The following is a 14837-nucleotide window of genomic DNA, read 5'->3' on the forward strand; positions in this document are numbered from 1 at the left end:
CGAAGTCTGTCACATGTCCGGTCCGACTGATTCGGACATTTGCGTTCTCACATACAGCTCCTCCGGCTAAGGGCCGGATACGTTCCGGCGTCCAGTGCATGTGTGAAAGGGGCTTATGTGAGGGACTGTGGCAGTCTTGGATGTGGCAAGCTGTGTGTCCACGCAACCTTATTCAATATACTTTATACTGCTACTCTGTAAGATTGTCTGCTAAATGGCAAAATACACTATTAATATGTAGAAATAAGTAAATAGTATAAATGAGGATGGTAAAATCTACATGGTAAGTTATATAAAGTGCCATTAACAAACATTAGTCAGCTAGCTAGCAAATAAACTTAATGGAATTTTGCCAACTACCTGGTCAGCAAGTCTGGTGGTATGCAATCTGTTTTGTTCTACGCAATCTTTATTATTAGATAAATTAGCTAAATTATTAGATAAATCAGATGAGGGCTGGACATTACTATGTTTTCAATTTGAATACATTTCATGAGCACATAACAGTAAAATTTGTTCTTTTTTACACTGTACAGAGCAATCCTTCATCTAACACACATATCTCATTTCCATATCCATCATCTCTCCTATTTTCCACAAATTTTATCTTTGTACTTTTCAAGTTGCTCCAGCTTTTAAGAAAACATTTCATCAGCATGGTTTCTACATTACATCACTGTTTCTTTGCAAATATTTCATTCTTAGGTTATCTTATGCTCATACCAAATTATTTGTGTGTTATATGTGGCCAAAAATCGTACATGCAAATGTTTCTAGATTTTATGAAAATGTAAAAGGACATTTGCTACTCCATGCCTGTCCATGAATCGAAAAGAAAGAAAACAGATGAATCAGGTGAAGCTGATCCAAGAGGGATGATACACCTGTTTGTAGAGAAAATGGTTGACCTAGAGGAACAGCATATGTCTTTGAGTTGTAATGCTTTGGACACAGCAGATCAGCCACTGGTCTATTGGGATGGTCACCTCATGAGAAGGGCTTTATCACCAACAGCACCAGCAGCTCTGGCTATCTATCTCCACTCTCCCCTTTTGTTGGTCTCTAACAGTACACAGTTTAGATTTTCCCTGTGAATGGTGTACTCATTGAATCAGCATTCATCGACAGATGCACCACACCATGTGCATTGTCCCCATTGCAGCTGTGTATTATCCCTCTTGCATGCCAGGCAAAAGTGAGAGAGTTGACTTGAATGAACAGGAAAATGAGCCACCGGTGGGGGTTACCGCATGAGCAGAAAACAGAAAATTGGGGTAAAGGAGGTGCACCACTGCAGAAAAGCAGGGAAAGGAGAACAGCTCAAAGCAAGCTGGGTTGCCTCCATTTGGAATGGAACAATCTGCATGTTGCCTGAATTAGCTGCAATCCTCTCGTCACAGTACCATCAACACCCACCTCCACAACTGTGCCCCAAGCAAGATAAGACACGTTGGAGAGATAGCGGCGTTGTGTGGTGCTTCAGTGTACAATGAGAGATGCTTACCCCATGTATAGCACACTGATCCTGTATGTAAGTGGGTCATGTTCCTCATGCTCCAGTTGTCAAAAGTTTTAGGCAGTTGCTGGGTGAAGCTGCAAGATCCCTGGCATGGCTGGATGTGCCTCTTGTGTGTCCCGTCTCCCTCGGGGACACAGCCCTGTGTGACAGACCGTTGTCTGACCCCTCCTACGGCACAGACCCTGTCTCCATTGCACAGGCCTCCACAACAAAGGCCTGCCTTTGTGCGTGACGCCACATTCATTCTCCTGGCAATGTTTCGTATCATGACACTGTGTGGGCTGTTCCACCCTCAGCCCTTCCATGTTGTTGCAGCAGATTTATATTTAAGACTGACACATGCTTTTCGACAATGCGCAAATAAAAATATCAGTTTCACGTCCACGTGATCTATAGGAGCACATAACAAATACTGCTGTGAATTGTCTTTCACTGGAACAGTGCACAGTGATTTTCATGTCAAACGCATAGTACCCAGGTTTAACCACAAGCTCCTTTTCATTGACTGTCCCTGGGGAACTGCCAATGAAGGGAGAGAAAAGGCATCGAAGGTGATGTTCACTTAGTCCATAGTGTTTAACACAGGTCAGATAAAGGTATTTGCACCCCCCCCCACAGCAGCTCAGATAGGAGCCAGATCGTTGCAGTATTGCAGTTGCAGTCACACACATCTGGAACCAATCACGCCTTCGTTTTCTGACCTCTGCGACTCTATGTTACGTAATGCTCCGGCTAAGTGTCTCATGCATGTCCCACACCTCAGCTTGCCTGGAAATGAATTCCACCCACCCTCACCACCTTCTCCGCTCCCCATCACCAAGGGCAGCAGTCACTTGCTCCTCAGTCCATGGAGCTATGCGTACCAGTATGATTGATCTTGCTCCGAAAGAGTCACCTTGCTGCTGTCTCTTCAAATGAATTCAGATCAGTGTGACAATACATCCACTGATGTAACTGTGTTAACCATTAATGCAGAGAAGAGGAAATATCTCCTTTCGAAGTCTTCCTCAGATGTTCACCATTAATCATATGCTCAAGCTGTTATTGCCTGACACACATATGTGCTATGTGCTATATAATCTATTTATTAAATTCAGCATTCCATTTCCACCTCAAGATTGAATATTTTTTTCCCATTGAAAAAGTTTACCTTGTTACCTCTTCCACAGCTAAACCTTTCCCCCTTTAGATTTTTATAATTTTGGTATGATTTTGTGGATCACACAAGCGCCTAACAAGCCCTGATATATTTGTGGGAATCAAGAGGTTGTTACTCAATGTTATAAGTTGTTAATGCCCACAACTTACTGATTCTGAGTCTTTACAAGCTCAACGCATATTTGGATCACAGAGGGTGTCCTGTATGCATTTCTCATGTGTTAGAAGCTGTTGACGTTGGAGATGCATACACTTAGTCAGCCCTGATTTCTTATTGAGGGTGTGCAGTGGGAGCTGTGTACAACAGACAAGATGTTTCTGCTGCAGGAAGCAGGTCTTGATTGACCTCAAGCTACGGGTTACCGTACACACAGATTTTGTAAATGCAATCATTGTGCTTACAGAAGATCAAGATCCCTTAGTCTAAATGGACTTGTTTTGGCCACTCCTCATGATCCTATCAGAACCCAGGGAAGGCAGAAACTGCACATGCATCGGTGCTTCTGAAAGGAGCTCAAGATCAACACATTACAAGACCTCCACAGAAACAGTACAGCCGTAAATGCAACTCAGTAGTGCAGGTCTGTATCAAGTACTGTAAATGCCTTACAATATGATTCCCTTCTCACAATGTGAATGGTTACCATTGACAAAAGTGAAATGACAAGAGGCAACTTCTTCATAACAGAATTTGAGTGTGCAAGAAGCTCCAAAGAAGCTTTACTTAATTACAGGAAACTTGCCCACAACAATGTGGGATAATAAAATAATTTTTATCCTACATGACTTACATTTGTTACTCCAGTCTCTGTCCACTATTTCAGGAATACAGTTCATGTGAAGGAGTTAATTCTTTCATTACAGGTCAACTCCTGTTTGCTTGATGCTCTACCAACTGCTCTGAGAAGCCATTGCATTGTTGTCCTTATCCCAGCCATCAGTTTGTTACTTGTTAACTCTGCACCGTACCAGTCTCTCCTGCTGTCAGAATGGCAGGTTGTTTATCCACATCCCAAGAACCAATGGGCTGTAGCTATGTTTCAGGTTGTTTGCACTTCATAATTTCTCTCTGTAGAGCACATCAGAGGGATAGAGGAATTCTCTTCAGTTTCTTTGTGTGCTTAACAAAGGGTCATAAAACTAAGCCTCAGCCAGCTTTCTGAGATGTAAAAGCAGGTGATTAGTTGACATCTGATCCATGCTGGCCTTATTTCACAATCTTTATCAGAAAACCTCTGGAGGGATTCTGGAAGAGACTTGCATATTTTTGTGAAGACCTCTGCTCCTTGTGTCTACTAAGGCTCCCAGCTCTCACAATATGGTGAGTGCTTCCTTCATCTGCTAAACAAGCAATTGGCATCTGATAAACTAAAGAGCTGCAACCCAAGTCTTTGCAGCTCGAGGTAGAAGACTCCTGATGAGACTGTGCTAACCTTTTCTACAGCTTTCTAGCTTCTTTGTGCAAGTCAGAAAAGACCTTTAAGGAACCTTAGCTTGAGTGGAAGATCTCTGAGCTAATTCAGACCCAGAGCACTGCATCTGAGTCTAACCAAGAGGGACCACAAACATAAAGGAGAAAAAGAACATGGCATCCTGTTCAAAGAGGGACAAAGAGCAAGGGATCCAGCCATTCTGTGGCCCACACACAAGAACCTGGCCAGTGATCAAGCCCTACCCATTCACGCAGAGAGGGACCAGCCACATGCAACTTCTATGCTATGTCTAACCAAGGAGGGAGCCATCAAAGACACATCCGTTAGAATGCTTAGAACTATTGTCCATTTTGCTCTGGTAAGTACTATGCTTCATGTTAGATATGGGTTCCTGTCAGATAAAGAAATAATGCATGCATTACTGTATGTAAACAGTAGTAGTATATATTTTAAAAAATCAAAACTCATAGTTACACAATACATTATAGTCATCAGATAAATGTTTCAATAATATGAGTGCAACATAAAGACTTCAGCTCCTAGTCACTCCTCCATATGAATGACCACAAATACACTCTTAGACAGTGTTATCCTGCAATGGCAATTTATTGTTGAACATACACACCTCTAATTGCATTTGCAAGACTTGTCACTACAGGGGTACCTCAAGATAAAATTCTTGACTGACTACCTTTAAATCCCTATGTGTCCTTGGCAAATTTTAAGAACCACTCCAACTGACTTTGATTTGCAGGGGTTTCACTGCTGATCTCTGTACATGGGAGTCTGCCTAGCATTTTTTGTCTTTTCTCTTTTTTGGTCAACAATACCACCTTGTCCTCCAATTTGGCCATGATTTAAAACAAGCTAACAAGATATGACAATAGATACAAAACAGGACAACAGACAAAAAATAGGACAGAGAAAGGTGACAATGACTTTTAAGTTAGGTTTTATTAGGACATATTTACTATGCAGTACAGGCAAAATTTAAACTCAAGTCCTGAAATGAAGCATTGCTTCAGTGCGTTGCTTGGCCGTGAGGCCAATGCATGGTGTCCCACAAAAACTACAGACTTCAAAATGTAATCCACTGCCGTGCAAAAGACAGTGTAGCAGCCAGGCTGTCCACACCACCTGCATGCTGTATCGTATAAATTCCCATCTGGAAGAACAGCAGTCAGGCTTGATGGTTATACACCAATATATCGCTGTTCAATTTTTACTTCAGTGCAGGTAAATCATGGAAAAGTGAAGCAATGACTCCAAAGTAACATCTTTCTTGGCTGCAAATGGAAGAAACAGTCCTGGAAGAGGTAACCTCAATCACTGACCCACAAATTAAGCATCACTGTTTTTTCTTGAGAGCAAACAAGGCCAGCAAAGTAGTTGTGGAGGATTAAGTACCAGCCCCATTCTTGTTTTCTGGACAGCTCGCTATTTAGCTAGTCTTAGTTGAAAAATGCAATCAACATTTAACTCTACTTAAAAATATATTTAAAATAATGCTAAATTGGTTCTCTGGTGTATACTGAAATACATTTTTTGTGGCAGCATGCTATGAATGTGGTAAATTTCAGTTTCATTGGATTTATAATATAATTTGCCATACTTTCCCTGTTTTATGAGTATCATTCATTGACTTTCAAATAAAAAAATGACATTATACACTGTAAGCTTTACTATGTGGGTTTATGCCTACATTTTCCAATAGCATTATACCTTATTAGATCATAACAGTATTCTTTGTTTACTGTACATAGACCTTTAAAGATAAACATTACCAAGAAAGCAGGAGTTCCCTTGCTGTGTTAGAAAACAAGCACTTGGAAATTTGTCTTTATTATGTTATATGTGTAACGGGTGTAGGCTGCATTGTGTATTTTTTTTTTTAACTAGATGTTACGTGGGTCAGCGAGAGAGCGAGGTTTGAACCTGGGTTCTCACTGCTCACTGCCAACCCACTATGGCCAACGTCGTTGCCAGTTGAGCTAAAGGCAAATTGCCCCTAGCCTGTCGGCAACGCTAGTTAACCAGGTCTCAGGGAGTGACGTAACTGCTGCAAGCCCTTGGCTACCTGCTACCTGCTACCCCACAGTCTCTATGCAGGGCTGACACGAGCTACTCACTTCAGCTCTGCCACATATGTACGTAGTATTTAGAGTTGAATTTAAAGTGTCGTTTGACATTTTACACCTTTTTACAATAGCTGTATTAAATGAGTTATGGAATTTACTGACCTGCTTACAGACTCAATCACTGTGATGCACAAGTTTCCTTTAAGGGGAGTTCCTTCACATCTTACATATGATGATCCCCAAAGTCAAAATGCCAAAAATCCAAATATCCACAGTTTTCAGAACAAAGCAGAGGCAAGCTAGTTATATCACTGCCCTTTTCAGCAAAAGATCCAAAGGTTAATCAAAGTGGGGCGCTATAGCTAGCTATGGCATTACCAGTCCCAATAAAATGCAGACATAAGTGTGAAGACTGCATTTATTTTGAAAGCATTTGTATTTTTTCAGTTCTAATAAGGTGAAATTAATGTTCTGAATGGTTCAAATTATCAACTGAAAATAAAATCAAAATCCCCGAATGAGACAGCCCCTCCAGCAACCGCCGTCTCCCATGGAGATGTCACCTTCTAGGTCTTCTACAAACTCAGGAAAACCCCAATTTCACAGTCAAACTGTATTTCTTATTCAAAAGACTCTTAATGGGTCACATAATCTCACCATTTGTTCATCACACATATGTGATGCCCTGCAAAAAAACACTCCAAGCCAGTTTGGTATAACAGACCAAACTGAAGTCATGAAAAACAAATTATCAACATTTCTTCAAACAGAAGGCGCTTCTTTTCTTAACAGAAAAGGCGCTAAAAACATGAATAACTTCTATTTTTATAAATGAGCTTTATAGGGAACTCAAACATCAATCTGCATATTGATGCACAGCACCCATTAAAAATGGATACTACAAGTGTGTTATATATATATATATATATATATATATATATATATACACACATATATATAGACAACACAATAAACCTTAATGTTGCCAGCAATTCCATCCACTTCTGAAACATAAATGAATGTATTTTCCAAAAGAAAACAAAACACATTCTGCTTTGGTAACAAATAAATAGTTTCCAAAGCATTAAATTAAATCAAAATTGATCTTTAAAAAAGATTTTTTTTTTTCTGTAATTGAGTTTTTGAAGTGTTTTGACTTTCTCAAGCTGAATTTTTGTGAATGAACCCAAAGAGCTCATTTTCTACAGAGAAGTAACCCAAAGTGCAACAGAATGAGGAAAATTCCAAGGATTACTTTATTAAGAGACATCCAGAACTCAAGAGTGGGTACACATTGATAACTGCATATTTCCATGTTTCCATGATGTTTGAATATGTTTTTTTTAAAAAAAAAAAACCTTAGAACATAATTTTTAATGGTCTCGCATGAGTTTGACCTCTTACAAGCTTTTTCCATAATTTTGTTTTACCAAAATAATTTTTGACATGGTTATTTAAACAAACAAAAAGTCAGTCCTTGTCATCACTCTGCTTGGAATGTTTTCAGTTTTTTAGGCGATTCCTCTTTCTTATAGACAATTTGTTTTAAAAATCAAAAATTAAGATAAAACCCCCCAAATTTAAAAACAAAAAAAAAAATCACTGCACATACAGAAGGTAAAAAAATGATAGCCTACTGAAGTGAAATGGTTTGGGAAAGGAAACGTAAGATGTGACACTCACAAATATACTACCAGCTGGTTTTCTTTTCCTACACTGAACAAACTACCAACAATCACATAACATCATTTAAAAAAAATCTTTTTGTATAGTTTGTCTTGCTTACTGATGCTTGATATGACCACTGCAGAACTCGCAAGGTCCTCCATATTTAGCTTTGTTTTGTGCTAAAAACCTGTACTGATATTTATAAAATTGTTGATAAAAATATTCCTCTGTTAACAATGTCATGGAGGTTCAGGGGTACCATGTGAGACTTGGGGGCCAATCAGGGATCGGGTGGGGGGTGTGACTGGGAGTGTTGCTACTCAGGCTTTGCTTCCTCCTTCTCTGCTTCTGCTGGAGCCTCAGCAACCTGCAGATGGACAAAACAAGCAGTCAGCACTGGAGACCCACGAGATAAAGAACAAGGAACCAAAAACCATACAACAAACCAAGCCACACAATCAGGCATGATCTTAATCCACAATTTTCATACTAAGCATTCAGTGCCAAGGCAAAAGATAGGATGGGACAAAAAAGACACACAGGAAAATTAATATAAAGAGTTAAGTTCAGTCAAAGAGAGAGAGAGAGAGAGAGAGAGAGTTTGCATGAATACGACCATCCTATAATGTATTAACTGAATATAGAGAATGTAAAGAATTAAGACAATGACATGTTTGTGAGATGTTTAAGGGCATGGGGGATGGGTATTACACAGAAAGACTGAATTTCAGCTCTACACTGACAGCCACATAATGGTGTCCATTGTAACGAAACCTATATACAATTTTGCATTTGCATTTTATGCTTCAAGACGTCACTGTTGGTACTCATCACATAAAGACTTGGTTTGCCAAAGTTCAGGGCTGCATGAATCTCGACCGAACGCATAATAATTAGAATTTCTTTGCATCAATATGCACTTTCAATTTCAGCAATAAATGTATGTTTATGCATACAGAGCAGATACAGAGGTTTATACTCACACAGATCAACCCAATTTGTAAACTTTCTTAGTATGACAAACCTCTTAACATCACATTTCCCCCCTCAAACAATGTGCAACTCAAAACTGGTTTAAATGCTAAACAGAATTAAAACATCCCAGGAAAACCATGACTGTCATCTTCAGAGTAGCCAATTACAACCTTTTGGCCTTTAGGCATATAGTCTAAAAAATGTATGCAATAACACCATTTCCAGACTGTATAAACATTGAGCAGCCATCAAAAGTTGCATAATGATGCTGACAAGGGATATCATCACCTCACAAGCAAACTTGATATGCCAACATTCACTTTAGAAGTAGAGGCTTGTCAAGACATCTAAGTAGCATTGGCTGTTTAACCCACCAACAGCTAGCACTATATTATTGCTCATGGTAACAGCTGGCTTAGGCTAATGCACTTATGGGGGCTGAATTTCCAATGGTGGTCCTGGAGTCTTGAGAGTTGATGGCTTTAAAAAAAAAAATTTTTTTAAAAGTGCAGCAAGCTAAACAGAAACAGTAGTTTCAGTTACCTCAGAGTTTCAGCTTACCAAATTTTACTCCCAGAGAAATGTTAAAGCTTAAGCATGTTGAATACGAATCTGCATGCCTAGCTGCTCATTTCTGTTGCCTTTAAAACATTTACATGTTTTAGCCACCTCCAAAAATGGCAACCTTCTTATTAACTTTTTTCTTTGTATCTTACGCCTTTTTTAAAATTATCAATAGCATGAGCAAAGAAATTCCTCAATCATGTTCAAGGGAAACACTCTGCCTTACACCTTTCAATGGATTTACAGTTGCTTTGTTTATGCCATTTATTTGACACTGTAGCTTAAAAGATTAAAACATTTAACTGTAACTTTGAGAAACACTGTATAGCTGCTGACATGCTCAGACAGTACTATGCTGTATGTTAATAATCAATGGTGTATTGGTCAAGCACACTGGTCAGTACAGCAATAAACCACATCCTTGAGCCACCTTATTTCTAACACATTTAATTTTAACATATGAAGTAGCAAGCTCAAACAGAGTCTCTTGGATTGCATAACCATTGTTTTGCATTGTATTTGTTTTGCACAGCAAGGGAGGGAAATTAAGTGGGTTACACTGTACACTGGTCGTTAAATATTCGTTTCCCTTCTCAGTGTTAAAGCTTGGATAAAACTACGGTGTAGTGTGCAGCTACAGTATTAATTTCAGTTTACCTCATGTTTGTGCTCATGATAGTGTACTAAAAACATTAGTACACAATGACACTTCATCTCTTATGACTCTGCATACCTCATTAGTCTTAGGCTCTCCGTTTTCAGAGTGGTTCTCTTCATTGGTCTCCTCCTCTGCCTTTTCTTTCTTCCCCTTAGTTTTTTTATCCTCCTTCTTGTCGTTTACTGCTTTCTCTTTCTGTGAAGGTAGTAAGAGGAACTTAATCAGATTGATCCTATTAAATCTTACATTCTGATGTGAGTAAGATTTCTTAACATCCAATACTGACACTGAGAGTGTGGTTACGGAGAAATTATACAGTGGAGTAAACAAATTACTGCTGACTTTTGGAAACATGGTTTGCAAGTGGTGTCTCAAACCTGGCCCTGCTTAAACTATAACCTGTACCAGCCAACCTATTGCAAGATGCATGCATTTCCAGATGGTTTGACTAAATCTACAACAGCATCTATTATTTCATCAATAAATATTTCTCTCTACTACAACGATTTGGTTTTCAGAACAAAACATCTTCCACTCCACTTTGAGTGTTAACAGCAGTTACCTTTGATGCCTTTTTGGGTTTTGGTTCCGGCTTTGGAGGTGCTGGTTTCTGTGAAAGGAAGAACACATGATAAGGTCCTCAGAAATCAAAATGTCGCTGCCACTCATCACCACACTTGAAATGGGTGAAAAGTGGAACATGAGCTATGTAACCATTCACCTTATAATTACAGTGACAACTTCGGGTATTTACCATTATTATTTACTATTAAAGCAACTATCAAGCTACTGGAAATAAAACACCCGAGGTTCTATTCTAGGAAAGGTCATGCCATTATTCCAGTTTAGTCAAAGTAAAAGACCAAGACTTCAACTGTTGTAAATAAAGGAAGAGTGCATGAGTACCTGGAGCTGTGGCCTAGCATGTATTGTACAAGTCTAACACCCGCGGGACGGAGCTGTGTTTAAGGATAACACTTCAAGAAGCAGCGAAATGAAATTGCAACACTTACCGCCGATAACCTTGCAGATCTCCTCTGAGGCTTTAACAAAAACGCGAGAGAAGAGAAAGGATAATGTTCAAAACCACATTAAAACATAAAGCATTTCAAAAACACTGCGTTATTCAAACATGACTGTATATCAGAAGACATTAATCTGACCAATGCTGTAAAATTTCTCAACTTCCAGACAGGAAAAGGCGAAAATGCATACCTCCTCTTTTACTTCTCCGTCAGCTCCCTGCTGTTGTGTTAAACGGAGAAAAAAAACAAGGAAAAAAACAGGTGGGTGAAAATATTTTCTACTTGATCCCCGCCTCACTGGTTAACAAATAGTGTTCAGCTAGTCTTCCACTTTATGTCTCCAGCTGTATGTCGAAAAAAAAAATCAGGAAATAAATAATTCGAACTAGTTAACTATCGCTAGCGTGGCTAATACGGATAGCTAGCGACCAAGCATCTGGGCGGGAAGTCCAAACCTGGTCTCTAACAGACCTGCCCACTCGTCAGCACACAGCCTGGCCATCAAGAGATTCAATGTCACATTTATCTTGTCTGATCGCTCTTCGTGAAGACAATAGCTTTAGTCAGCTGCCTATCTAACGCTAAGGTTAGCTACCTAACTTAGGTAAACCGAGAGACCCGCGGAACCGAGTACCTTAGCCATCTTGATTGAAAGCCAGCTAAGAGTTTTGCTCTTTGCAGCAAGTTAGACAACTCGCTGTATATTCTGATAACCGGCTCGTTAATCATGGCTAGCAAGCTTATTAAACTGAAAGGATGCTGTTGTTTGCTAGCTTGTTTGTCAGTAGCTAAGGTTGCCGAACAGTTAGTCGTGGTTATTCTTGAAGACAATTGGTGGTGAGTGAAAACCGTATTTCCCAATACAAATAGGACATTGGGGCTCGCTATAATAAAGAGGATTTAAAGACAAAAATAATGGCACTCTCTAGGCAGTAACTCTAGTGGTATTCGACGTAAACCCCCCAGTTTAACAAGGGCGCTATCTCGAACGAAACCTCAATCCAAACCACATTCTAGCCCAATATTTTTTTTATCACTACACCGGGGGGAGGGGCTGAAATACAATCAACTACACTCCGCCATCTGCCGATAAGAAGGAGTCATAGCACTCATCTAACACCACGAACAAAGGAAAAATAACTAAAATTGTATCTTCGTGAGAATGCCAAAGTAATTTCTTCAGGGGACGAAGAAAAGAAGAATTTTTCATCAATTTCCCTGTGCCCTTGTGAATCCAGCAACGATGCGTGTGTGGTTAAAGCGAAGCATTTGTGTTTGGCCATTTTCACGATGGATAGTCAGAACTGCAAAGCATGGCTGCCTGTGGTTTCTACAGCATGGAGACCAAGCTTCACTTCAGACTCGCCACAAGATTAGGAGTATGGTACTCAAGAAACCACAATGCAGACATACAAGTAAAGTAAAAAAAATAGCACAATTTGCGAAACATGCATTCATTCTTTACAACATTTTGTTTTTTACATTTTGTGTTGCATAACAACGGGGTTTTGCAATTAAATCTCCGTTGTCTGGAGGGAATCACAATATTACGGCTCTGATTTCAGAAGCGGCAAAAGTGTATCCGCATAACGTTACTGTATTGTAAGTAGTTACATACCTTTCTCTTGGGCATGTTGGATTCCTGAATAGCTTCCTTCTTTTAAAATAAAAACTAAAATGCTCTGTTTTGTTACTCAGAGTTCACAGCATGAAAAAGGCAAATCTCCCTTTACACTAATACTGTAGTAAACACACAGCAACATTAAACCCAGCTAGTGGTTGAATGGGGGGGAGGGGTGCGGCTAAATCGAGATTGATGTTGTGTTGGCCAATCGGTGAACGGGCTCGGAAGCCGCAGAATAACTGGAATTTCAACGCAGGGAATTTTTTACGCGCGAAATCCTGAATGTGAGGGGAGGGTTTTCACTCGTTTTATTTAAGAAATGGTGACCCTATCTCGGGAATAAGGTGGGGGTTGTCGTTAGACGTCGGTATAAAGCCGCATTTAATTCTGACCCCGCACAAAATAATGTCGTGGATTAACAGCCCACAGGCGAGTAACGCAGGCGTTTTGATATTGCGGAAATACGAGGAAAGAAAGTACAGCAAGGAAATGTATGCTTAGTCTACTCCCAACATGGCGCCCATCCTTCTCGACACATTCTTGTTTGGCCGCTTAACCAAATTCCTCCTTCTAAAAAAAACTTAGCCCAGCTTCTGAGACTGATTCCTATTGGCGGCAGAAAACTCCGGCTACCTAGCTACAGTAGTTTCTGAAAACGAACGTAACCTTATCTTCGGCACCACTGGAGTCGTGCGAAAAATGGCTCCCCTCGCGGTTGTGTTGGGACACTACAGTACTTCGAACGAAGAGTCCTTGCTGTTCTTGTAGTGAAGGGTAAAATCATTTGTGAGTGATTAGACCTTTAAAATTTCAGAATATGTTATATTCGTGTTACTGCCTTGTGCTGGCCTTGCGCATCCATCTCATGCACTGCACTTTATTTTGCGGTGATAAATCTAAATTATACAGTCATTTTCAGATGACTGATTAGATCGAGTCAGCATGAAAAGATCAAGAGTCTATATAGGCAAATTATATATATATATATATATGATTAACAATTAATAGATGAGCAAAAACAGACTAATAGCGGTAGTACTGTATTTTCTGGTAAAAACAGTGCAAAGAAAAAAAAGCTAACATTTGAATCAGAATGACAGATGTAACCTAGACTATGTATTCATTTTGTTTGACACCCGGTGGGAGCATGACCTCAATGTTCCATTTTCTTCGCTGGAGGGCGCCCTACTTCTTCATGACTATCTCATGATAGGTTTTTTATCAAATGGACCAATTGAAATGCAAACGCGAAAACGAACAGCATGCACATTAAAATAAAACCCAATACATCTAAACCTATTATGTTTAATAAAAGATTAGTCTATTTGGTTAGGTAAAAATGTTTACACTTCTAAAAATCTTCCACCAACGTCTAAATCTGACAGTGTCTGGTTATCGTTGAAAGTGAAAGGTGTTTAGATGTAGGCAAAGAATTGCAGTGTCTTGTTAATGTAGGCTACATGACGGACGACCCGCTATAACTTCGACTTCCCTGACAATAAGACTTGAAGATAAAGGATTCCGACCCGTGGTCATGACCGAAGTTTAATTGGCTGTCAATGATTAGGATATCATCAATTTCCAGCCTGAGTCATACTCAGATGATAATGCCCTTTTCCTAGGACGTAGGCCTATGCAGTGAAAACACGAATGTGTCATGCACCGTCAGTTACTGACTTATATATTACCAGTTGCCCATTTGGAGAGGCTTCGACTGGACGTTCACGGTTAATTACAGCCCACTGACTGACTTTTCAAGATACAGTAGGCTAGTTCCCGATAATCTTGATTCCGACTCGCGAGAAAATGTCAACGAGAAAACAGCTGATAAGATGTTATCCGTTATTCAAACACTGATGAATTCTGACGAACAATTAAGCACCCCTGCTTTTGAAACCACTGAATATTAGACACTTTTACTGTAGCACCCATTCGAAGAAGATAGCCTAGCGTCGCCCAATAAACTGAATAAAACAATGCAACGCTAGTAAAAAGGCGGGGATTTGCCTTTATATAGCCTATGCCTATAGCCTATGTCTATGTCTATATCGAATTCAAGTTCTTTCAGGCCTTTTCTGTTGGAAAGCAGGAACTAGGCAAATGAGGAAATAATGGTGTAAAAATAATCACATGGG

The 14837-nt window shown here is 39.7% G+C and overlaps 1 protein-coding gene across 1 annotated transcript; it reads right to left on the bottom strand.

The window, feature by feature from the left end:
* Positions 1-7484: 7484 nt before the first annotated feature.
* Positions 7485-12846, bottom strand: hmgn7 (high mobility group nucleosomal binding domain 7). The gene is made up of 6 exons (XM_036525487.1): positions 12697-12846; positions 11269-11298; positions 11067-11096; positions 10616-10663; positions 10129-10248; positions 7485-8223 (listed from the first exon to the last, which is right to left on the bottom strand). Exons 1-6 carry the CDS (start codon positions 12709-12711, stop codon positions 8173-8175), a joined length of 294 nt encoding a protein of 97 aa, XP_036381380.1. The 5' UTR covers positions 12712-12846; the 3' UTR covers positions 7485-8172.
* Positions 12847-14837: the final 1991 nt, after the last annotated feature.

This window comes from Megalops cyprinoides, chromosome 3 (genome assembly GCF_013368585.1).
Source record: "Megalops cyprinoides isolate fMegCyp1 chromosome 3, fMegCyp1.pri, whole genome shotgun sequence".
Taxonomy (NCBI): Eukaryota; Metazoa; Chordata; class Actinopteri; order Elopiformes; family Megalopidae; genus Megalops; species Megalops cyprinoides.